Source organism: Eulemur rufifrons, chromosome 28 (genome assembly GCF_041146395.1).
Source record: "Eulemur rufifrons isolate Redbay chromosome 28, OSU_ERuf_1, whole genome shotgun sequence".
NCBI classification, from domain to species: domain Eukaryota; kingdom Metazoa; phylum Chordata; class Mammalia; order Primates; family Lemuridae; genus Eulemur; species Eulemur rufifrons.
Window position 1 is genome coordinate 67,228,657 of NC_091010.1, and position 23,235 is coordinate 67,251,891.

General features: G+C 43.1%; 2 protein-coding genes across 2 annotated transcripts in view; one reads left to right on the forward strand and one right to left on the reverse strand.

The window, feature by feature from the left end:
* DOCK1 (dedicator of cytokinesis 1) overlaps positions 1–23,235 on the forward strand; it is a 470,019-nt gene that overhangs the window by 197,751 nt on the left and 249,033 nt on the right. The gene's annotated exons all lie outside the window — the stretch shown is intronic.
* Positions 1–23,235, reverse strand: part of INSYN2A (inhibitory synaptic factor 2A) — a 36,993-nt gene that overhangs the window by 4,928 nt on the left and 8,830 nt on the right. The window contains exon 2 of the mRNA XM_069461197.1: positions 10,439–10,510. Within this exon, the coding sequence (XP_069317298.1) occupies positions 10,439–10,510 (72 nt within the window). The remainder of the gene's footprint in view (positions 1–10,438; positions 10,511–23,235) is intronic.

The window sequence follows — 23,235 nt, forward strand, 5'->3', positions numbered from 1 at the left end:
ACAGTTTTTTTAGCAAGCTGTCGCTGACTCCTCAAGTTAAAAAGGAATGCATTTTCCAAAGGCCCGTTCTTCTTTCTTCAGTCCCCTGAGAGTAGCAGTAAAGAGTTAAAAGCAGGTGAGTTTGGCTCCCAAGTGCTTGCTTGTGTTCTGGTGTGAAGAAAACCTGAAGCCTTTGATTCCTCCAGCCTCAACAGTGCTGCCTGGCTCGTTGGACAGCAGATCAGAGGCCTCTTCTTTTAATTCTCTGTGCATTAGATCTCAGGGCCCCCCAGTGGTAACTGTGGCTCTCACTGATACATGCTTTGCCACTGTGGCCAAATCAGCTCACCTTGGGGACCTGAGCTTCCATGGCTGTGAAATGGCAGCTGAGACGAGCTCCTACCCCATAGCAGGGTCCCTACCCAAACCACCCATGCCGTGAAGCACAGCACAAGCTCAGGAAGGCCAGCCCATCAGGGTGTGGGATGGCTCTCTCGTGGGGCTTTGGATGGGACAAGTCACTTCCCCAAAGCACTGAACTTCGGGGTTTCCCCAAAGCCAACAATGTCATGTGAAGTTGCCTGCACCTGGCCAGCTTTGCCTCAGTGCCGTGAGCAACACCAGCATCGCCCAGAGGAAGCTGAAAGTTAGGGTCCAGAGTCCAAGCCTGGCTCTCTCCCTTGCATGCCAGGCGAATTTAGGCAAGTCCCTTCTTCCTGAGCCTTGGTGACCTGGGCTACCTCTCTAGGCAGTGAAAGAACCAGGACCCCAAGTAGCCATCGTTCTCTTCTGAACACATTTCCAATGGACGTCTGAGGGGCACAGTGAATCTAGCATGACCACGACCAAGTCTTGCCCCCAGATTGCTCCTCTGTCCTTTCAGACACAGCCGGAGGCCACACTCATCCAGCTGGATGGGCTATAGACGCTGGCGTCAGGCTCAGTGTCCCCTGCTGCCTCTCCAGCGCTGGGTCGAGTGGATTTGCCTTCAACACAGTCCCGTGGGTGCTTCCTCCACCGCCCTTCCACCCTCCACCACCCTTGCCCAGAACCTCGGCATTTCTCTCTTTGGGCATTGAAACCGCCGAGTCTTTCATTCTTTCTTCCTTCTCTTCCACTCCCCAGTCACCAGAGTCACCCTAGGAAAACCGGCAAACTCCTTGTCCAACTTCGGCTTATCCTTCAGAACCTAGGTCACATGTCATCTCTTCTTTCTGTGGATTTGCCAGAACAACCAAGTCCACCCGCCCCTCCAGTCACACCCAACACATCTGCGATGAACTGCTCCCAGCCAGGGCTCTCTCCAGACTCTTACGAGAGCACGTCTCATCTTGGATTGTAGCTATTTTTTCTCAGATCTGTGACCTCTTTGAGGGACGGTCCATGTTTAATTCATCTTTTGTCTGCGGTGCATTTAGCACAGCCCCAGCTCTGAACATGCTCTCTTTGTTTGCTGAATTGAAATAAACTGATGAACAGAACCAAATCCCCTCACTTCTAATCTCAGCAAAATGCTGCTGCCCTATTTTCTCTTTTCATTCAAAATTTATTTATGTGATTCTATTTATCTATATAATTTGTTATATATTATAATGTGCATATATTATATACTTATATATATGGATTCCATTCCAATAGTTTAAAATATTAGTAATTTGTAATTACTAGCTTTTTAACCCTTTAAACACAGAATTGATTCACGATCGCTTTGGATCCACCACTCACCACTGTTTCACAAAGCAGGTACATAATCAGTGTCTACACAATCACTGTAAGGTTTAAAATACCAGAAAGATGGCTAATCAATAATATTAATACTTGAACTATAAGATCTATCTCCTTTTCCTGGCACACTATGACAAGGAAATTATAATTATAGCTTTTTAAAAAAAGCGTTAGCCAGATATCCTATCTGTACATTATGCTGTGCAGTGTCCAAAGTTACAGTCAGACAGTGCCTTTCTGAGTGCATCCTGGATATTCTTCCTGACTGCACCGGATATCTTGCTGGACTAAAGTTGCATCCTGGGTGTCCTTCTACCCACAACTCTCTGGAGTACACACACTGCTCTGGTGCCCAGGCCTCACCTAGGTGCCTGAGTCTGAGGGCAGGGCAGGTGCACAGGGATCAGGGAACCACATTATGGCATCCTGTAAAGTTGTGCCATGAGGAAGTGGAGGCTGAACTCAAGGCATTTTTATAACCTCTGCCCACCATAATTTCTCCAGTAGGAAAGAGACCAGATGACTAACAGGACTGTCATGTGTATTAAGCATATCCTATGTCATCCTCCTAGGAAGCCCCGAAGATCATACATTATAATTAGAAACAATCAATCATTTATTAAATGTACCAGTCAATACACCGTTGTCCCTGACGTCAAGGAAGAGTTCGCAGTTTTCTATCTTTGGGCAGAAAGCATGTTGTAACTACAGTGAAGAGGAGGAAATACGGGACTGTCTTCTTGTCCAAAACTGGTTGCAGGGAGCCCCTTGGGTGCTGGGTGGACCACAGGTCAGGGGCTGGCCATGATCTGGGCCCATACCTCGCCTGTGTCATTTTGAAGGTGGGCATGCTTCTGTCCAGAGAGGTCGGTGACTTCCTGGGCTCTCAGTGCTGGAGCCAAGGATGCAAAGCCGTGCTACATCCTTGGGCCACGAGCCCAGAACTCTGGTTTCTAGATGCAATGCAGTAAGGAGCTCCCCCTCCTTTCTGATGTCTGCTGAGAGAGTCACCCCCACTGATACGGAGCAATGACAGTTCTCATGCATGAAAGACCATTAGCTTCTTGTATGTCCTCTGATGTCACCAGAGATTGGTCTAAACCCCAGCTTTCCCATGGACCTCCACTATGTCATCTTCAGAGATGACAGGGTTCTTTCCCGAGGACTGTGCAGAAGAGCCTGCTGAAGGACTCAGCGGCTGCTGTCATCTGCAGGCACGGCATTCCCTGTGGAATTTCATGCAGCCTCACTCCGGGCCTCGTGGCAGGGGCTGAACCATGCATTTAGCCCCTGGAAGAATCTCCACATTCATCTAAAAATGAATTACATTTACCTTCCAACCAATCTAACAGCGTAACCCCCTCGTGCTGTTCTGAGCATCGGTACTTGCCTCCTTGCCTTTTACCTTTGGGCATGACCAAAGGTGAGGGCCATTGGTATAATCAGCCTTTCTCTGCCAGAGAAGTTTTATCTAACTGCTTTACAAATAATATGTGGAGGTGAGTAATCAGTTTTCAGTTTTACGGTTGTAATCAGTTTTACAGCATCTACACAAGAGAATTAGGTGCTTCTGAAGGTTACTAAAAATGACTAAAATCTAAATCCTTACATATTGGGGGAAAGAAATAATAATATTTGTAGAATTCTAATGGTATAGGAAAGAAACTTGGATTATTAGCTTTGGGAATTTTCAAGGAGAATTTTGAGATCTGTCAAAATCATTCTTTTTTTCTGACTTTTAATTTACTGTTTAAAAATATATTTCCTTGTACCAGAATAATGTTGTGTAAAGTATTATCCAGGGATTTCTTTCTGTAATCTTCTCCCCACCCTGTCACTCACAGTAAATACTAGGAACAAAGCGCTAAACATTAGACAAAAGGCTAATTTCCCCACCTCAGTTCATGTTGTTAAAGAACTTAACATGCACAAGTGGTGGTAATTGAAGCAGGACTCGAAAGGGCACTTCCAAGAAGAGATAATCACTGCACGACAAAGGCTGCAAAGACTCCACTCCAAGTGGGCTCGGGACAGGCTAGAATTGGCACCGTCTCTGCATACAAATGCAATTACCTCGCTTAACAATAGGACTTAATTAGTGAGAAGGCTTTAGGTTCTGCGGGCTGGTTTTGGACATGCACCAACCTAGCCAGCTCCCATTTTGTAGTATGCTGGGAATCGGGGGAGTCAGGGTGCGTGATTTTACCTGGAAGTCTTTGCAGTCTTCACTTTTGTGCTCTTATTGGTGATGTAATTACCAAGGATGATTTGAGAAAATGCAACCCATCCCTTTTATGAATTCCTCATTCAATTTTATAATATTAGGATATTTTCCTCATCTCTCCTGAAATTCTCCAGTCATTTGGGGAACAAACTTGCATAATTTAGGAGCTTCCTACTTGAGAAGCAGTCAAAGATTTCGATGTATTGGAGCATTCCCCAGCTGCTATAAAGACCAGTGCTCACGGGCAGCAGAGCATCCCCGTCCATTCTTGGGGATGCTCTGGCTGTTTCTCCCCCATTCCTGCCAGTTGTCCCTAACTGTCTAGCTTAGAGGGCTCTAGAGAACACATGTACATCTTCCCTAACTCCCTCCATGGCCATCCTGTTTCCTTGGAGTCTGCTCTGCCAGGTAAAACATCCCACTGCCTTTACCTCCTGGCCTTTCACGTCCTTGCACCTGTGGCACGCACCTTCTGTGCACAGGGCTCCCTTTTGTCACAGCTCTGTTGGTGCCCTCACTGTAGGGTGTTAGGGCAAGGGGTGTGCATGCAGTTGTCTTCAGTCAGAGTCACACTCCTGCCCACCTCCCGGTGCCTTGTGCAGAGCCTATCTCCTAGGAGTCCCTTGAAAAAATGCTTGTTCAATAAATCAATATAAGCTCCCAAAATGGAAAAGGCTCAGGCCGTTTTTCAAAATGGTGGTTTGGAACTCTGCATACGCTTGACCGTATCATATTAAGTGATGAGAGTGTGACACAGACAACAGGACATCCCACAAGCTCCTTCCCTCCATGGTGTCAGAAACAATGTGACAGGCAGACCCATGGCCTTCCGCCCTCTAGTCAGGTTCTGAGCCCACCGTTGACCTACAGTAGAATTATTAGTATCACTTGTTTGGTGGCCTTGGTGATACAGAAATGAAATAGGCAAGGACAATGTCCTGGAGGATGCATTGGCTCAGGTCTGATACCTAATGGTAGGAGTTCCAACACTGTGCAAGATTTCCGATTCTGGCGAAGATACTATTTAATGAATCTGAGTCAGCATTGCCATTATTTTTCAAATCTTGCCTCCATCCTCAAAAGCCTTTGAATTGAGGTTGGCACACATTATTTTCATACTAACTGTACAAATTAGAATTTAGACCATTCTGTTACAGTATTATTTTACAAATTAACCATTTCAGTAAAAGAGGGAAAGGATGGATTTGCCAATGGTATGTTTCATTGTTCCTTTCCAAAACAAAATCTGAACAAAAGGTGAATCATCAGTAGTGTGACTCATCAGACTAGTCTGACAAAAGAATTACTAAAATAGGATGGATACAAAAGATTTCAACTGCTTATGAGCAAAGATTATATTAGTAATTTATCCTTAAAACATTTTCTGAAATAATTACAGCATATTTTGACAAGAAATATGGAAGATAAGCTAGAAAAGTTTTACTAAAGAAAAATCAAACTTGAATCTCTTTCAGTCTTCTTTCATGGTGAGATGGGCTTTAATCAGAATATCATAATTGGTCCAGATCAAAATCGAAGGGCTGTCATTTTAGGGAAAAATGTAATTATGTCAACCATCTTAAAATTTTCAGTTATCAAAAATATCACTTTGTTACTTGGGGTTTCAGCAGACTAGGAGCAGGGCAATCAATTCTCTGCCCAAAGTGTTGTTCAAGTCCATGTAAATTGATTTGCCAATGAGGGCGTGGGTGTTTTTCTGTTGAGAAATGCCCGTGGCCGCCCATACTCTTACCACCGTGCACACTCTCAGTTGAAGGTCTCAGATCCATTTCTTTCATAATTGTAAAAAGTGGCCCTTGGGATTTCCGAGCTGGGAGGAACCTTCTTGGATCCCTTAATGCAATCCTGCAGGATTTAGAGATGGAGTGGACACCCCGCCCAAGAGCGGGTGGAAGCTCAGCCCTAACCTCCCTGACTGTCTGAGTGGCAGGCTCCGGTAGGCTGATGTTTCCAACCTTTTACTTGTGGAACTGGCAGCCTTTTTCCTGAAATTGCTTCAAGACCTTTTGTCCTTTTGATGTTTATTCAAGTCCTGCGTATATCCATGACAGAATTATTTTTTGCAGAGACATATGTCCCGCCACCCATGGCAAAGGTACACATTTATTACAGGACTATGTTGACAAAACCACAAGCAGCCAGGTCTTGAACACGGCACTCTTTTCATCTCCCTGGGCCAAATGTTACTGGAAACACCATGCATAGCCATGCTGCTCAGAGAGAGTAATTGGGTTTCGAGTGAAAAGCAGTGTTTAAATGCAAGACAGGCAGGGTCAAATTCATTGACCTCCAGGGCTCTCTGCCTTCTAGCAAGCGGGGTATGACAAATTGCAACACGTGGACACTGGCAGCTGTGATGGCCCCTTGTGTTCTCAAGCCTCTGGGACAACCACAGCCCTGTGGCATTTTAAGGTTTTGAAACTCCTTTAACCTACTCAATCCAAGGTGCTCCAGGCATCCCACAGGGATGATGGAGAAGAGGGGAGAGAAGTTGGTGCAGGGACTCACAGGAGAGTTCCTGGACTCTCGGAGCTTGTTCCCAAGAGGCTGGCTGCCACAGCCTGGCTTTGAACAGACCTCAAGGACTCTGACCTTGAGCTACAACTGTCTCCTTCTGCTGGGATTGTGTCTCTATAGAGTTGTATGCAGGAATTGAAGGAGGACTTGTTTGCAAGTTTCCATGGTCAGGACAAGAAATGGACTTAAATCAATAAAGTCTTTGAAATTTGGAAACTCCCTCTGGCTCACTTTGGGTCTATACTGCTGAGATGCTGTGGCCACCCACGTGTACTGCTACAGGGACACCTAACCAGGTGATTCCTCCTGCCCAGGACTTATTGGGTTTTCAATGCTTTTCTAGCAAAGAAAATATTCTTAAAGAAGCATTTGACATTTGGGGATTAAATCACGGAGCTTACTGCAAGCTGAGACATCATCTGGCTCCATGCCCCCTGGCTCCACACCTATGCTGTTTTTGGTGAACCGGGACCCTGAGGGAAGTTACCTGTCCTGGTTTATCAACAACTCTCAGCCACCAGGGCAGAATCATGTAGATAGAGTCTTCCAAGAGCCAGTGACATTTTCTATTCCTTCTAGTACATCAGTTATTGGTATTCAGCTAGGATTATAGAAGCCCCCATAACTGGCATACTAGATTAACCACACTGTCCTTTCTTCAGGACATGAGTGACGCCCCCACAAGGTTAGGGGCTCCTAACAGTCTTCTCTCTGGTGACCTGTGACCCTCTATGCTTCTCAAGCCTTGTGCTTACCACAAGGGTGCTGGCATTTGTTCCTGAACCTGTTTATGCCATTTGTACTCACTACTGAGATGATTTAAATATTGAATGTTGTGTAAACTAATGAGGCAAGAGAGAATTATTATTTTTATAAGTTAGATGCTTTGGAAGGAGTAGAGTACTGCAAAATAATGAATGTTATAAAGGCTGAGGCAAATGAAGTATGCACCCAAAGGATTCTGAAATTCGATTCCATCACAAGACTTTGCTCCACTTTAAAGACAGGAAAACTGGTATGGTTCACGGAATCTAACTCGGAACCGCAGCGGGGTGCCCACATTCAAAGAAAACATCTGGGCCTCGCCTCAAAAGACTGGCATAACTTTAAGTCATGTAAATGCAAGATTTCAATTTATGAGATTCAAATTAAAATAACAGGTTTAAGGTGGGTACGTGTCACTTTGTATGATTCTCTCGTTGACTGATTTTGTAAATGAATGGACGAGCCTTCACTCCCTGCGTTGCCTGTTTCTGCCGACCTCAGAAAACTGGTCCAGCATCAGTAACCACTTTTAAGAGTAACTTTTAAACTTTGACTATTTCCCTTATAAAGGGATAGGGAAGTTGGGAAGTGGATCTTGATGAGTTGCCTGTGTTCAACTTGGTAGTAAGAATGAGATCTTTATTTGGATACTACCTGGAAGACTTTGAAGTCTGCCCCTTGAGGGGCAGTGGGAGCCCAGCTGAAATGCCGCTCTACGGGATGTTCTAGGACCTGCCCACTAAGCCTTTCAGAGTAACTTCCGTCTGCAGAAGTTGTTCAGAGGTTGTGGGAATTTTTGTTGTTGTTATGACTCTGGAAGGAATGCTTTTAAAATACTTTCCTGCAAGGGAGATCTAAACCTCCACTTTTTCTCTAGTGCCACCTCTCTCGGGATGCTTGTCACATCTGTGCAGGGATGCGGGCAGGGCCTGTGGGTCTGCAGAGGGCCTCCTTTCAGTTCCTGCTGCCAAATCAACCGCCGGAACCATCCCCTCTGCAGTGAGGAGGTCTCTGCAAGGGGACGTGACATTGCCCAGCGCACACGAGATAACCAAAGTGGTCACAATGCCTCAATCTTTCTCTCTGAGTCTCACTAAATTTTGGCCAATTCCTGTGGTGCTCGGACACTCAACGGTCCTCTTGGAACTTGGCCAGTGGCTGACGTGTTGGGATTCATGCAGACTGTTGCTTAAGATAATTCAAAACAGTAACCACCTAAGACTAATTCCTGAAGACACAGATTCCTGTCCTTCACAGACTTGTTAAATCACTTTTTAAGTAAGTTAGTTCTGGATTTAGAGCCAAATTTAAATTATTTCAGTTATGTTGGACAGTGTTCTAATAAGTTCCTTTTTTAATCACCCACAAAATGTTAAATAGGCTTAGGCTGAACAAGCTTATTCTCTGAACCTTCTCTGGAAGTCCTTGCACACTTCTGCTTGTTGCATTAAAAGACTGCATGGGCCTCGTTCCCAAAGTAACAACAGCTGAATTCTGAGGATGCACTTGGGTGATCTACACCCTTCACTTCTTTTCCTAATGTACTGACGTTAGTGAAAGGTTATTCTATGTTAAGAGTTCCATCCCTTCACTGCTGATTCAAAATTCTCTTCCACAATATGAATGTAGTGAGAAGTTTCCCACTTATCTGATACAAACTCTTGCTATCTCTGAGGTCGTAATTTGAAGGCATTATTGAAGACAGACTTGCACGGGTGCTTGATCTTAACTTCTTCATTAGCAACAGCCAAGAACAATCAGTGGCTTAGCACATGGTGTGCCAGGGCTGCTAAGGGGGTCCCGGCCCACTGCTACCTGCCAAAAGGCCCTCCCAGTTTGTGTGTGCCTTTTGCAAGACCTTAAGGTGGGGATGGTTCCAGGAAGGTAGGCTTTTTCAGCGCTGTTGACATTTTGGACTAGATAAGTCTTGGTTGTTGGGGACGGTCCTGTGCAGCACAGGATGTTGGGAGTATTCCTGGCCTCCACCTACTAGGTGACAGCAGCGCCTCCCCAGTTGTGACAACTGAAAATGTCCCCACCCCCCAGACTTTACCAAACATCCCCTTGGTCGAGAACCTCTGCAGGATGGAATGTGCTCAGGTGGCATCCGTTGCTCAGCTCTACCTTGTGGTTGCTGCTGCCTGCTCCCAGACAAGGTCCCCAAGTGGCCCAACTCTGCTTTTAAAGAACCTGGGCCCTGTCTGGGATACTCCGCCTGGAGTGGGGACGTGTGCGGCCGAATCCATGTTTTCCCCTGGGAAAGAAACCTGATGCATCTAAGATTGTGTAGCCCCGAGCTTTCCTGCTCGCTTGTCTGCTTGACGCAGAGGATTGTAACTTGGAAGAGCTTTTTAGAGGGTGGCTTGGGGGGAGGTGGGGTTCCTTTACACATTTTTAGATACAGAGCTATTCGGTTATAATTGTTTTCTGATAATTTGGCACATCATTAAAATTATTCTTCAGTTTTGATTTTAAAAAATGAATTAAATCATTACATCCCTCACCACCCTTGTATTTTGTTTGTGAAAATTACATTTAAAAAAAAAAAAAACCAGTAACTATTCTGAAGATTTTGACCATATCTTTAATCCTAAATTACTGGTAAAAGCCAAACGTAGATTTTGCCTTTTGGAAGTTTCTGCTGTATTCTTATTGACGTCAGTAACACAAACAAACTTCAAATTAAAAAACACAAGGAAGCTTTGTAGGGGCTCCAGAGAGGGGGTTCTGCCCACAGGTGCAGCAAGTGCCACAATCTTCATGAGTTCGCAGGAAATAAAATCGCACGTTTACTGGAGCCGCCCGGTCATTCCATGGCATTCGTAGCACATATGGTGTGGTTTCAAGCCTTTGATCTGTACCCTCTGAAGGGCTTCTGTTTTACAGCCTTTCCAGAGCACAGTGCAGTGCTCATGGCTATCGATTCCAAGGGAGCAAGCCATCAAACTTATACCGATTCTTAAAACCACTAAGATGCATTTGCAAGATAAATGGGTGCAAGCTCTCTCTCATCCCATGATGATATACCTGGGGTGAAGTCTTTAGAGGGAGCTTAGAATTATGGTCAAGTAAGCTCCTTTACTTTTTATCTGATAGAATCACCCCAATATGGCCCCAGATGGTTCTTGCATTCGTGGGTAAACACCATTTGTCACTCACAATAAAAAAAAAAAAAAAAAAGGTGGGAAGAGGAGAACGTTAACATACCTATAGATAATACATGCACTGTTCCTGCATGTGTCACAATTAGCTGTGTCTTGCCCCGTCCGATATGAAAGCCTACAAGATAAGAACAGGAGAGCATTACAAGTGGTGGCTGGGGGGTCACTGGCTTTATAGAGCAGACACGCCTCAAATCAGATGCTTTCCCGATGCCACGCTTGTCATGGTCATGGAAATTGATTACTGTGCTTCCCATGTTGCTCCTATCTCTGCCTTTATTGTACAAAACCAATGCAACACCTACAGCTAAGATGGTATTTAAATTAAATTTAGAATGGGAACATAAGCTACTGGATGAAGTAAATAATCCGATTTTGTTATAAGCACAGGGAACTTGGATGTTTCAGGGCAGCTTTAGATTTATGGTGTTTTAAGGAAACTTTGAGGACAAACCAACCATGGACAGATATACTGACTCGATGGCCTGTTTTTGCTCTGCCCCCTCCTGTCCTGCTAGAATAGGGGTCAGGAAACTACTGCCCGTGGGCCGAATCCTGCCAATGCCTGGTTTTGTCCAGCAACCTAAGAATGGATTTACATTTTGCAAGGCTTGAAAAAAAATGGAAAGAATAATATTTGTGCTACTTGGAAATTATCTGAAATTCACATTTCAGTGTCTATAAAGTTTTAAATTTGGTTATAAAAATTGTGACAAATTTTATAGAAATACCATGTCCTTGTTGTTGCCTCTTGATCTGCAAATCCCAGAATATTGACTCTCTGGTTCTGACCCCTGTGGTAGATTAGCTTCCTGCCATCATCATGACTAGTGACTGACTGTGTCTTCTCTGTGAGTCCCGTCAGCCCTCTGAGGCCAGGCAGATTTTTGCTTTTGCAGGGGAGGTTGCTCACTCTCTCTAAGTAATAAAAAAAATAAAAGTTGCAGGTTGTATAAACGGAAAGGTTTGATGATGAGGATTTTCTGATCAGGCCAGAGTTGCCTCAACTATCTCTTGGCCCAGTCACCCAAGAAACCAGCAAGTGGATGCTTTGTGCTTTCACGGTTTCTCCTGACTACTGCGGCTGGCCTTCCCTCTCTGATATTTTTAACATGCAGGTGTGTTTCTTCTGAATATTATTTCATACCCAGGCACAAACATGATAACCAGAATCTGTTAAATTTGTGGCAGGAGAAAAGTTTCCATCTGAATTGGTTTATAAACACTTTGGGGGCAAATTTACATGTGTGGAGTCACTCGACATAGTAATAGTGTGCACAGAAGGTTTTCTGTCAACATTACTAGTCAGTATTTTTATCACTTTCGCTATGTAAACTGCTCTTGTATGCACCGTGGATTTTAAATGGGAAATAACTTTTGTTTTCCTCATTATATTTTGCATTGCATAAACATTTGACAAAAGGATTGTCTGCTCAATGACGAGATTGTCTCAGTGGGCTTGGTAAACTCGGACATGACCTTGGAGTTCCGTGCAGTTTATTTGTTGATCAAGTAACCATATTCTGCCCCAGAGCACTGCCAAGCATTTCATGAGGTTTGTTACATTTGAACCAGAATTGGAATCATAGCATGGCTACGTTTGTGTTGTCATTTTTCCATTTTCACAGCCATATGGGGTGCCTTTGGGTACCCAAGTTTGGCCTTTCCATTCTCTCTTTGGCTTTGCAGGAGGGAGGAGGATGGGTAGCCTCTGCCTTACTCCTCCCTCCCCTTCTTCTTCACCAGTTGTGGTGAGTTTCCATTCTTAGCCTGTTCCCCCTGACGACAGTCCCCGAGAATGCATTCCTCCTGCACCTTCCCACCTGGCTCCAGACTTGTCCACCCCATTCCTGTCATGGCATCAGCCTTTTTCATCTCCCACGCCTCACACACACATACTGCCTCTCTCCACCAGCTTATTCTACTGGACTTTGGCTCTAAGCTCATTTCTGACCAAGGTTTTTGTGCACAGTGAACTAAGCGCAGTCCTTGAGCCCACATCCTAGCAGTGACATGATCTGTGCCGAATGTGGTGCTGAACTGTTGGCTTGGGTTGCAGATGACGTGCTGCTCTGCTGTTGTGTTGTACTAGTGGGTACAAGCCAGCAGTCGGCAGAGAGAGTACACACCAATTGTCTATGTGTGCTACTCATATCCAAATTTTAGCTTCTTAGAGCACGCAAAACCAGGGGTATTTCTTAATTGGGGGACACTCTTTCTGGTCTCAGAGAGAAGTATGACTCTTGAGCTTGTGGAAGACTTCCTGCCTCAGATTTCAGGACAAATCTCTACGAAGCTTCATCAACATCAACACCGCTTCTTTGCCCAGTATCTTAGAGTTCCTTAGTGCTTTCCTTGCAGTAGGGCTTTAGTCTTCAATGAATTTCACCTGCCTTGCTTTACAGAGGAGAACATAGTCACATTTCAGGTCCAGGATCTCATTATTCTTAGACTCCAGGCTTCTGGTGCTCCCTGTCACCTTGCCTGTATCTTGGGACTGGTGTTCTGCATTATGTGCAATTGGCAGCCTAGGATAGTCAATGAACCTGGCAAGGACAAGACAAAGGCTTCAGGCACCTGAAATGCACAAGAGTACTCTCTTCCAGGACCCTGAAGTTCTTCAGCAAGAAATTGCTTTTTTAAAGTGCTTCCTGAAAAGACTATATTCTAATCACTTTGTAGAAGGCACACATCTTCCCCCTGTTATAGTCAGTTAGCAGATAGCTATTAAGTGCCTACTAAGTGCCTGGCATTTTTCTGGCTACGGAGGAAACATTTGTGCATAAGATAGAGAATTTACAGTAGGATGGGAGAGGCAGATGAGCAACACATAAGTGCATGCATGAATGAATGAACGCATGAATGGTTAGATCATTTTTGATATTGCTGAGTGTTAAGGAAGTGTTGTGAAGGGGTGGCTTTGGCTTGAACTCTAAGGAGGTGACAGTTGAAATGAGTCCTGAATGATCTGATGATCCAGGGTTGAGTGTTGCAAACAGAAGGACCATCGTGTGTTAACATCCTGCAGTAGGAATTATGTTCACATATTTGCAGGAAAGAAAAAAAAGGCTGGTGTTCCTAGAATAGATGCAGCAAGTCAGAGTCAGGAGAGATGAGGGAAGATCATGTACAATGGAAAGCTCTTTGGACACTATAGATTTATATATATATATATATATAAATTAATTTGATTGATTGCTTGATTGATAGAGTCTTGCTCTGTTGCCCCAGGTAGAAGTCCTGGGCTCAAGTGATCTTCCTGCCTCAGCCTCCTGAGTAGCTGGGACTATGGGCCACGACACCCAGCTAATTTTTCTATTTTTAGTAGAGACAGTGTTTCGTCTTGCTCAGGCTGGTCTTGAACTCCTGAGCTCAAGCTATCCTCTTGCCTCAGACTCCCAGAGTGTTAGGATGGCAGGCATGAGGCACCACACCTGGCCTGGACATTATTTTTAATTGAACAGGAATCCACTATAGAGTTTTTTCTATAGGTGATTGAAAGAATGACATGGAAACACTTCCTTCTGACTTTTACTCTCAATTCTCTCCTTCAGTAATATCACTTCCATTCAATTTCCTTTATCTTGCTTCTGTTATTTACAACCCAATCCAATTCACCTATTCCTGAGGAAATGGCATGGCTTGGCTGACGTCTGCTGGTAAGAAGCAAAGGAGTCATTCTGTCTTCTTTGTATGGAGACACACCTGTGGTTACTCTTCCCCCTGGCCCCTGATGATTATAAGGAAAAATTGGTGGTCAGTTGTATTTCTACCATGTCTGAGAAGTATTTTCAGGACTTCATTACTATGAACCTTTCTCAGAGAGACCCTTTAGTATCTAAGGTTTTGTTTAGGATCTCTCTTTTATTTAAAGGAATAAAATGTTTGGAGTCCATGGAAGTCAGCAAGAGATTAATTTGTGGATGAAATTTAAAGTGTTGACCTGTGTCACGTGGTTAATTCACAGGCAGCTGCCAGCGGCTAATGTCAGTCGGGGTATGCCTGCTAAAATTTTATTAAGCATGAGGGTGTTCTCAATAGAGGGCTTAAAACTATGTAATCCATTGTGCTTATTGCTTTGATAATCCATCTAATTGTCCTTGAAGCTTCCAAGCTGTAGGGTTTGGCTTCACTGATAATTTTATGGTCACATTAATAATTGGGTTGCAGCATCTGAATGAATACGTTCTCCAAATAGAGATGAAACGGATTAGTTCTTTCTGTGGGACAGGGAACACAAAGTACTGTTATGGAATTTCCCTATTTTTTTTTCCCTTCTCAACTTGGAAACACGTCATAAAACCAATACTTGGAATGATTATCTTCCTGTATTGCCACTGCTATGGAGAAGAGCAATCTAAAAACTTCAAACTGCTGGAGCAGGTACTTCTCCAATGAGAGTAGCGCTGGAGGTCTTTTGTGAATTAGAGGTTTAGAGAGGAGAGAGCTTAGGTTATTGATGTATAGGCTTCAGAGGAAGAACATTTTGATCAAAAATTATAAATTTTCTGTCTTCCAAATTAATTGCTACCTTTGTAAAGCTCTCTTTTGTTTTGAGGAGTCTGTATCTTATATAGGTTTGTTAATTCCATGACTAATATAATACCTAGTACCTTCTGGGTGTTCAGTGAATATTAATTTAGCAAAATCATACATCCCCTCTTTGTGTTCTCATACCAAAGTCCAGCATAAGACACTAATCAAAGATTTCCAACCGAGTGCAAAAAAACAAGAATGAAAAGTATCAATTGTGGAAAGTTCTGGTCCCCATTTTGGATCCTGGTGGTAAGGACATTCATTGTGGATATGGATTTTGCAGCACTATTTATCGTCTCATAGCAGTGGTTAGTGTTCTCTCCTTAACAATGCATATTACTTGAAAAATATAACATTCAGCACCAAGGACAGTGCCAGAAGTCCAAAGCAGTATCTTTTTGGTGCTTTTTGTTTTCTGTTCTATTGACCCTCTGGCTTCCCATCCCTCCAAAACACACTTCCAACCCAGAGGTGGATTTGGGGACCCTGAACTTCCCCTGCTTGATGCCCTTTGAACACTCCTTGGTCACAGTGGGCGTTCTTGCAAGCTAAAGAAGACTGGATGTGAGTTATTAAATTAATAGGGACTCTAAGAACATGGACTCTGAAAGTGCATGCAGGAGGAGTTGATGCTCTGTTAAAAACAGAAGAGATTTGGACAAGTTAATTTTACGAGGTTGTTTTGGTGGAGTCCGGTTTTTGAGTCATTTCCACTTCTACTTCAGAGTGAACCAGATTCCTTCACAAGTCTTTGCTCTGCTTTGAAGAGAGTAAAATGAGTTTGGTTTACAGAACACAGCATGCAACTTCAGTCAGGGCATCCTCATTCAAAGAAAACCTCAGGGCTGCCTCTCTGTAGTGGTGGCCTGGACTTCTCAAGCTTAACTCAGCACACAGTGCCCAGCCTCTCCAGCTACCTCATGCCTTTGCAGTCATCTGCTACAGTAATTCTTCAGTTGTCATTCTGAACTATTCCCGAATATACAAATACATATAGTTGTATATTCATGTTACATACTTGTAAATATCATGTTCTGTATATTTATAAGCATATATCAAATGTGAATGTGTGCATATATATACTTTCGTATATTTATTTAAGAAATGGGTGATAATTTGGGGTATGGAAGCCTTCAGTTATTCCCTTTACAGAACATTAGCAAAAGAGGGAATCAGGAGTGGCAATTAAAGAAACAAAAACAAAGAAGGGCAGGTGCACGGCAGAGCTGGTGCCGCAGTTTTTATGACACAGCCATAGGAATGATAAAAGGAGGAGGGTGGCTGCCAACCTCAGCCTGAGAGCCGCACCACAGCCACTTCCTGGGAGGCAGGGATCTCAAGGAGGGACAGACAGCCTCTGCTCTTTCCAGAAGGCATCACGGGGAGATCTAAGTCAGCAGAGCTCTAGGTGGTAGGAAAGGGTGTTGAGAAATGTCAGAGAAAGGTCACTGAGAGCTTTCTTCCTGGCCACATACCCAACCTGTCCCTGAGACCTTGGAATTGGGGCCTGAGAGGCAGGACTAAGAACTCTGATTCAAACAAAACAAAACATTGTTTTGTTAAAAGGTCAGGAAAGGGGAGGGAAACACAAACGACTTTCCCTGTGTTTTTATCAGATTCAAAGCCTGACAAAGTTATAAGCATCTCAGAGAAGAATGGATGGCTACTGGGAATTAATTTTATGGTATCTAATGGTAGTCACAGCAGTAGTACTGGATTATTAGATTGACTTTAATGTGCTGTTTCTACTATCACGGTTCCACAAGACTATTTCCCGTATACAGTCTTAAATCTCAACGGAAAATTGTCTTCTCACATTTCTGGGTGACTGTGGATGGGGCATTTGGATACATCTAGTCTGGCTGCAGAATTCAGGAAAGCATCTTCCTCTCGGCATCACAAGCGTGTTAACCTGCTACATGCTGTGGGCCCCTCCCCGGAAGCTCTGCTTCAGCGCACCGTGCAGGGGAGAGCAAGTGACCCAGTTGCTAATTTGCTCTTTTAAATGGCTTGTTAATTGTCAGCAAGTTCCAAGTTTCTAGCATGTAAGCAAACACCATTTTGGATGCTGCTAAAATCAGGGCATGACCCTCTAAGCATGGTCTTCAAACACTCGTTATGTGAGGTATTGGAATTGTCACATTAAATTAACTGAAAGGCTGTGTCCTAGGCCATCGTGTATGGACCTCAGTGAGAGATGGTGGTTGCTGCAGGAATTAAAAAGGCATAGTTTCTGCTCTCAATGGTAATTTTTTTTTTTTGCCATTAATTTATTCTCTTAATTTCAATTTCTCTTGTTCTTTCGGTTTTCTCCCTGGGTACCTAAAACATTCTTTTCTTCTGCATTCTTTCCCAGTTTTGAGCTCCAGCTGTCCCTTCTTGATAACTAAGCCATCATTTATGTCAGCATCTTAAAGGGCCTTTTCTTTTAATAGTCTCAAAGTGACATTAATTAGAGGCATAAAATGATACCACTACTATTGTTGGGAGAAAGTAAATTTCAAAAAGTATTCAAAGTCAGCTGTTTTCCATGATTCCCTCCTATGTTTTAGAGCCAGGCCCAGCAGTAGTTTTGGCTTGTTCCTGAGTCTAAGTCCTCACTAGGAATTTGCCAGATTATGCCCTGGAAGTGTCCTTATTTCAGATATCAGCTGTTCAGTAGCTAAAGTGAATTTAGACTTTCCCCATATATCCGCAGAAACTCAAATACATCTGTTTTAAGCATTTGAGCTATTAAATGCCAACATTTGGGGAACATCAAATTTAGGGCTGTTAAAAGAATATTAAGTCAATTTTCCTAGCCAACTCTAAGATCACCCGTTGGTCACTTAAAGGCAATACTTTCACTGGTGGTGGTTTGACCAGTTCCCTGTTTCTCAGTAAACAGGTGGGAGCTGTCTGTTGGCAGCGCCTGACTTGCCATGTTAGGCTAAGCAGCTCTGTGCTCCTTACTGGCCCAAGATCTCCAAGCAGACAAAACTGTTAGTGGTCAAAACTGAGGCTATGTTTTGAAGAACATAAAGTCACGGTAATCCTCGGCAAAGCTGTTTGAGGCACCCCCGTTCTCCCCTGCCTTGGGGATGTCTCAGTGGGTTGAATGTTGCTACTGACACAACCACCTGGCTGGTGCCTTCGGAGTGCTCTGCAGGAACAGCTCACTCAGCTGCTCTCCCAGCACCCTCTGGCCGGCTCTCAACTACCTTCCTCTGCCGCATCTCCTCTGCCAGAACACCCCTCATTCAGTATTGCACGGCATGCTTCATGTCTTTCTTTGTGTGCCCCCAAAATGCCTCATGCCAGTCACTGAAGAGTTGGCAGTAAAGGTCTATGGATGAATAGAATGATGAATGAACGGGCAAATGAAAAATAAAATTAATTGAGAAGGTAACTTTGTCTTAGCAGATCTATGAGTGTTGGTTTTAGCTCTGTTCCAGTGAAATTCAGCAGGTCTCACCTGACTGTTAAGTAAAACTCTAAAAAACTCACTCCCATCTTTTCTGCTCAGTACCTTGTAGATGATATAGCAGCATCTGTGTCACTTTAATGTGATCACTGAATCACATTTGTTTTGAGAATATTAATGCAATTACTCCATATTCCATGATTCTGGTTTCTCTATTGTCTTGCTCTTTTGCCTGTAGACGTAAGGTCAGGCAGTAAGGCAGAGCCCCTCGTCTAGGACATCTTTTGGGGGAAAGGCTCTCATTGAGATCAAATACTCCTTTTTTACAGTCAGTCATGTAATCCCCCTGTATATGAATGTGTGTGTTCCAGATGTTTCTATTACACTAAGAGATCTATTTTTGGAGTCCTTTGTTAGAACTCAGAAGTAATATCCCTCCAAGAACATGATGGCATTAGGTTTTATAGCACTCTATGTCTGAATCTCCATGTACCTTAAAGGGTTTTGAGGGCCAGCTTGGGAACCTCAACATCAATTACTTAGAAATGGTGTTTTGGAGCACAATCCATTTGTAAGTTGAGGTAAGTCTTTCTTTGTCCCATTTGTCCCTTAATTTTTTTCCACTATAGGAGGAAGTTCTCAAAATCACACACATCCCATTCCCCCAGAGCCAGGAATTGAGATGTTCACCCTTGAAGAACTAACCCTACATGCAAACCCCAGGTAGACTTATTTATCATATTAGGGTAATTTTCAATAATTCAATAATTCCAGTTATTTCTACTGAGTGTTCTAACCATAGACCTTAAAGAAATTTGCTACAAATTAGCCAAAATAATGCACAGCTTTTCCCATGCTTGCCTGCTTCAGCTCTGTGCACAGCCTGTGCAGACCAATTGCTTGGATGAAGTAACACAGGCCTTGCCCTCAAGACCCTTAAAACCAGGAGCCCCAGTTGTGAGAGGAAGGAATTACGTGTGAGTTAAGGAAGTAGTGTGGCATAACTTTCGAAAGCAGCACCTTTTCTGTGGGACCGTTTCTAATGCTCCTGCAAACCAATGTCCTTGGTCCTGTCCCAGCTTCTCTGTTCCCCTCCTAGGCAGCCCAGCATGTCCTCCAGCAAATCCCAGCACCCTGTCTGCGGCTCTTACAGACTATTCCACGGTGGATCTTGTGATCTGATGAGGTTCCTTTCTCCTGCAGGACTGAGCTTTTTGCTGGCTGGGAACATGTCTTTGGTCATCTCCCTAATCCTAGCACGTGGTTTGGCGCCTTCCAGCAATCCAGGCCTGAGCTATGCTGCTTTAGCGCCTGGATCTTCCATGCCTGGTGGAAAGTTAGGGCCCTCCCCACCCCTACCTCCTTCTCTGTTTTAAACTTGTCCACACCATTCATCACTGTGGAACACACCATAAACTGTAGCGATTTTGCTTTTTTCCCTGTCTCCCTCCACTAGAATGTAAACACTGTGAGGGCAGAGGTTTTGTCTGTTTGTTCCCTGATGAACTTCAGTGTCCACATGGGGGCTTGGGATGTGGAGGATGTCCGAGAAATAGGTTTTGAATAATAACTGAGTGAATGAATGAAAGAACAAATGAATCTGCAGGATGATCCCTGTGGGTGAACTTGACAACATACCGTTTTGCTTCTGAAAAGGAAAATAGGACTGACAGTTTTGTGATGTTCCCAGCTGGATAAGGAACATCTGTCTAAATAGTATTCACATTATCCCATTTTAAATTTCCCCAAACAAGTGGAAAAAAGGTCAGTCATCTTCTGCTTCCCACACCCAGGTATGAAAATAAATGGCTTCGCCTTGCACCAGAGCAGCCCCACTTCCGTGCCGCATAAAGGGCACTCACTCCTCTTGCCCAGGAGCGATCCTGGTAACTGCTCCAAGGAGAAACACCCTTAATGAACTGGGTTGCTTTCTTTAGACACTGTTGACAAATTAACTTTTATTTGCCTCCCAGCTCCCCAGATGTGGTGACACTATCATTCTGGGGAGGCTCTGGCTATTAGGGAAGCTTTTAATGCTTGTTTTCATTACAACGAATGAAAGTGAAACAATAATGGCGGGCAGTCAAAGAGCATCGCAGGCTGCACAGAGACCCTGGGAGGTATCTCCTCTCCCAGGGTGGAAGCAGGAGTCAGCTGGTCTCCCTCACTTTCTTCCTACACCCTCTGTCTCCCCTCCTGTTTTGCTTCCTTATTTTCTTTGTCCCTCCCCATGGCCCTGTCCCATCCCCTTGCTTCCTTCCTTTTACACAGAGCCATGCACGATGAAGAAAATGGAATGTATTATGATATAGACATTATTATTACTGTCAGAAATACATGCAGATTTGGATAGAGAAAAATACAGAGGTGAATGCTATTGAGGCAGGACTTTGTTCTTCTTTAGTGTCTTATGATGTTTTCATAATATAAAATCATAATGTATAAAAATCGGGAAGGATAGTAATTATTTTGTGCATGGACTGCGTGATTATAGTACAAACAGGGCAAAGTTTGCATTTCCCTTCTTATGTTCATGCAGTCAGGGAGATACCAAGTTGCAAAATGACGACAATAGTGATACAAACAAGTCACTTGCCCCAGAAGGCACCAGGAGTAGCTAATAATAAGGAAAACAACTTTTTATAGCTGAGGCTGAGTTGATTAACAAGAGATAAAGCTTAAGCTACAATTTATTGAAAATTAATGAAAATGAATTTTGGTGGCACTAGCCACTAAACCAGAACGAAAACAATGTGAGTATACTGCATTAAAACAAATTTTCCTTCTGGGATGCCATTATTTCTCTAGGTCTTATACTATCACATAGTATAACTTAGAGGTTTAAATTTGAAAACATTAATGTTGTGTATTTGTCAGTGGTTCTTATGGTAAACATCCACAGAGGCTTTTGTCTTTTATTTAGAATGTCTTTTGATGTTTTTTTTTTTTTTTTAGATCAGCTTAGTTAACAATTTTAAATGAGAAGTTATTCTTCTTGAAGATTTTGTGCTTTGTTTCAAAAGCCTAACCTTGCATTTGTGTTTTAAACAAATGGCTTAAAGCTTCATGTTGCTGAAGATTAAAATCTTTAAATTTTGGTGTGTTTATAAAATTCTTTATGTATCATTATGAGACTTATCTGGGGAGATACCCTAGTGCTGTAACCAGTGAGGTATTGATAGAGAAAAGTTTTACTCCATTTTTGTTCACAATATGCCCATTTTTAGATCAGTTTTTCCCAGGATCTCAATTCTCAAGAATTTTCTTTCAAATCTGTCCTTAAGGTTTATTTTTATATTGCACTGAAAACTTTAATTTGTTGTTCAGGTGAATTTGGACATCCATTTGAGGATGGAAGAGCCAGGTGGGCCCGTGGTGGTCCTGCAACGGGCTGCTCTTGTTACAAACACCTTGATGAACTGGTTTCCCAGGCAGGCTCCTCATGCGTACGTGTTGTGCCCTGGCACCCAGGTTCCTGGACTTAAAGATCAATGGCCTTGCTTTTTCTGAAATTACCTCATAGAGGGGATTCCTGTTAATGATTGTAAATCCTTAAAAATATACTTGATTCCTGGGATTCCTTCCAATAGTGGTCTCTGTTGTCTCTAGCATCGGAAGATTGCTTTCTCCAGAAGATGAATTAGCATGAAACCCACCAGGTCTAGGGGCAGGGGCTTCTGTAGCCCCCTCAGGTAAAAGGAAGAACCCAGACTTGTGGTAGCAAGAAAAATGCCTGCATTTTCTTTATGTGGGACATACCAGGCTCCCCACTTTCAGATGAGGTAGGGGATGAGTGGCCAGGTAGGCCTAGACGTGGATTCTGGCATTAACATGTCTCATTAGCCTTTTGACCTTGGGGAAAGTACTGAGTATACCTAAGCTATAGTTTCCTCATGGAGGTCATCCCTACCTTACATTGTTATTTTAAGGATTAAATAAGAAAATACCCAATGGCTGGCATATTCTGAGTGCTCAAAGTAGGTGAGCTCTGTTTGCTTGGGGATACTCGTTTCATTGGAACTGTCTCTCAGATCTAGTGGGGAATAGAGCTCAAACCATTTTTGCATAGCTTAGCAGAAATTCCATGGGATTTTAAAAAAGTATTTGCAAACTAGAAGTTGCATTTCATCTTTTTTTTTTTTAATCCGAATTCTGGGACACAAATCCATAAATTCCATAAACGTTCATGCTATGACTTGAATTGCTCATTTTATCTGCAAATGGGCTGTCTGAATTGCCTAGTGGCTTGGTGGTGATGCTTTTATTCACCTACCAACTTAAAAGGTTGGGGAGGTATTTGAAATCTATTTTGGCATTCTGCACAGGGAGATTATTTAAATTACATTTTCAAGTGTGTGTGATACCTACATGAAGCCCAAAGCAAGAATTTGAAATGTGTTTTATATTCTTACAAATATATTTTGCTTTATTTTTCATATTAGAGATGGAAAGGCTTATTATTTTTTAAGAACTTAAAAATAGTGTTTACAAAGTTATATAAATATAAGCTATAGAAAAGTCTCACCATGACCTTGTGAATTAAATGAAAGAAAAAAAGTCTAGAAAGAATATGTGCTTCCATTTCAGAATCGAAAAAAATGATAACTTACACTTGGAATCTAAGACTTGAATATTCTGTTGCAAATATATGAAAGCCATTAGCTGCAACAGAAAAAAGAAAGAAAACGTTTTGCTGGAAAACTATTCAAAAGATTGCAACCTTGAAGGACAAAGGCCAACTCCAGCATTTGTAGCAGTGTGAGAGATAAGGAATTGATGAATTGTCAAGAGGCAAAAAGAAGACAGAAAAGTAGGATCATAGTATGCTTTTATTGATGGAGATCTGCAAAGAGGGTTTTTTTCCTCTAAATTTTTGTGAGTATTATAAGGCAATGGCTGGAACT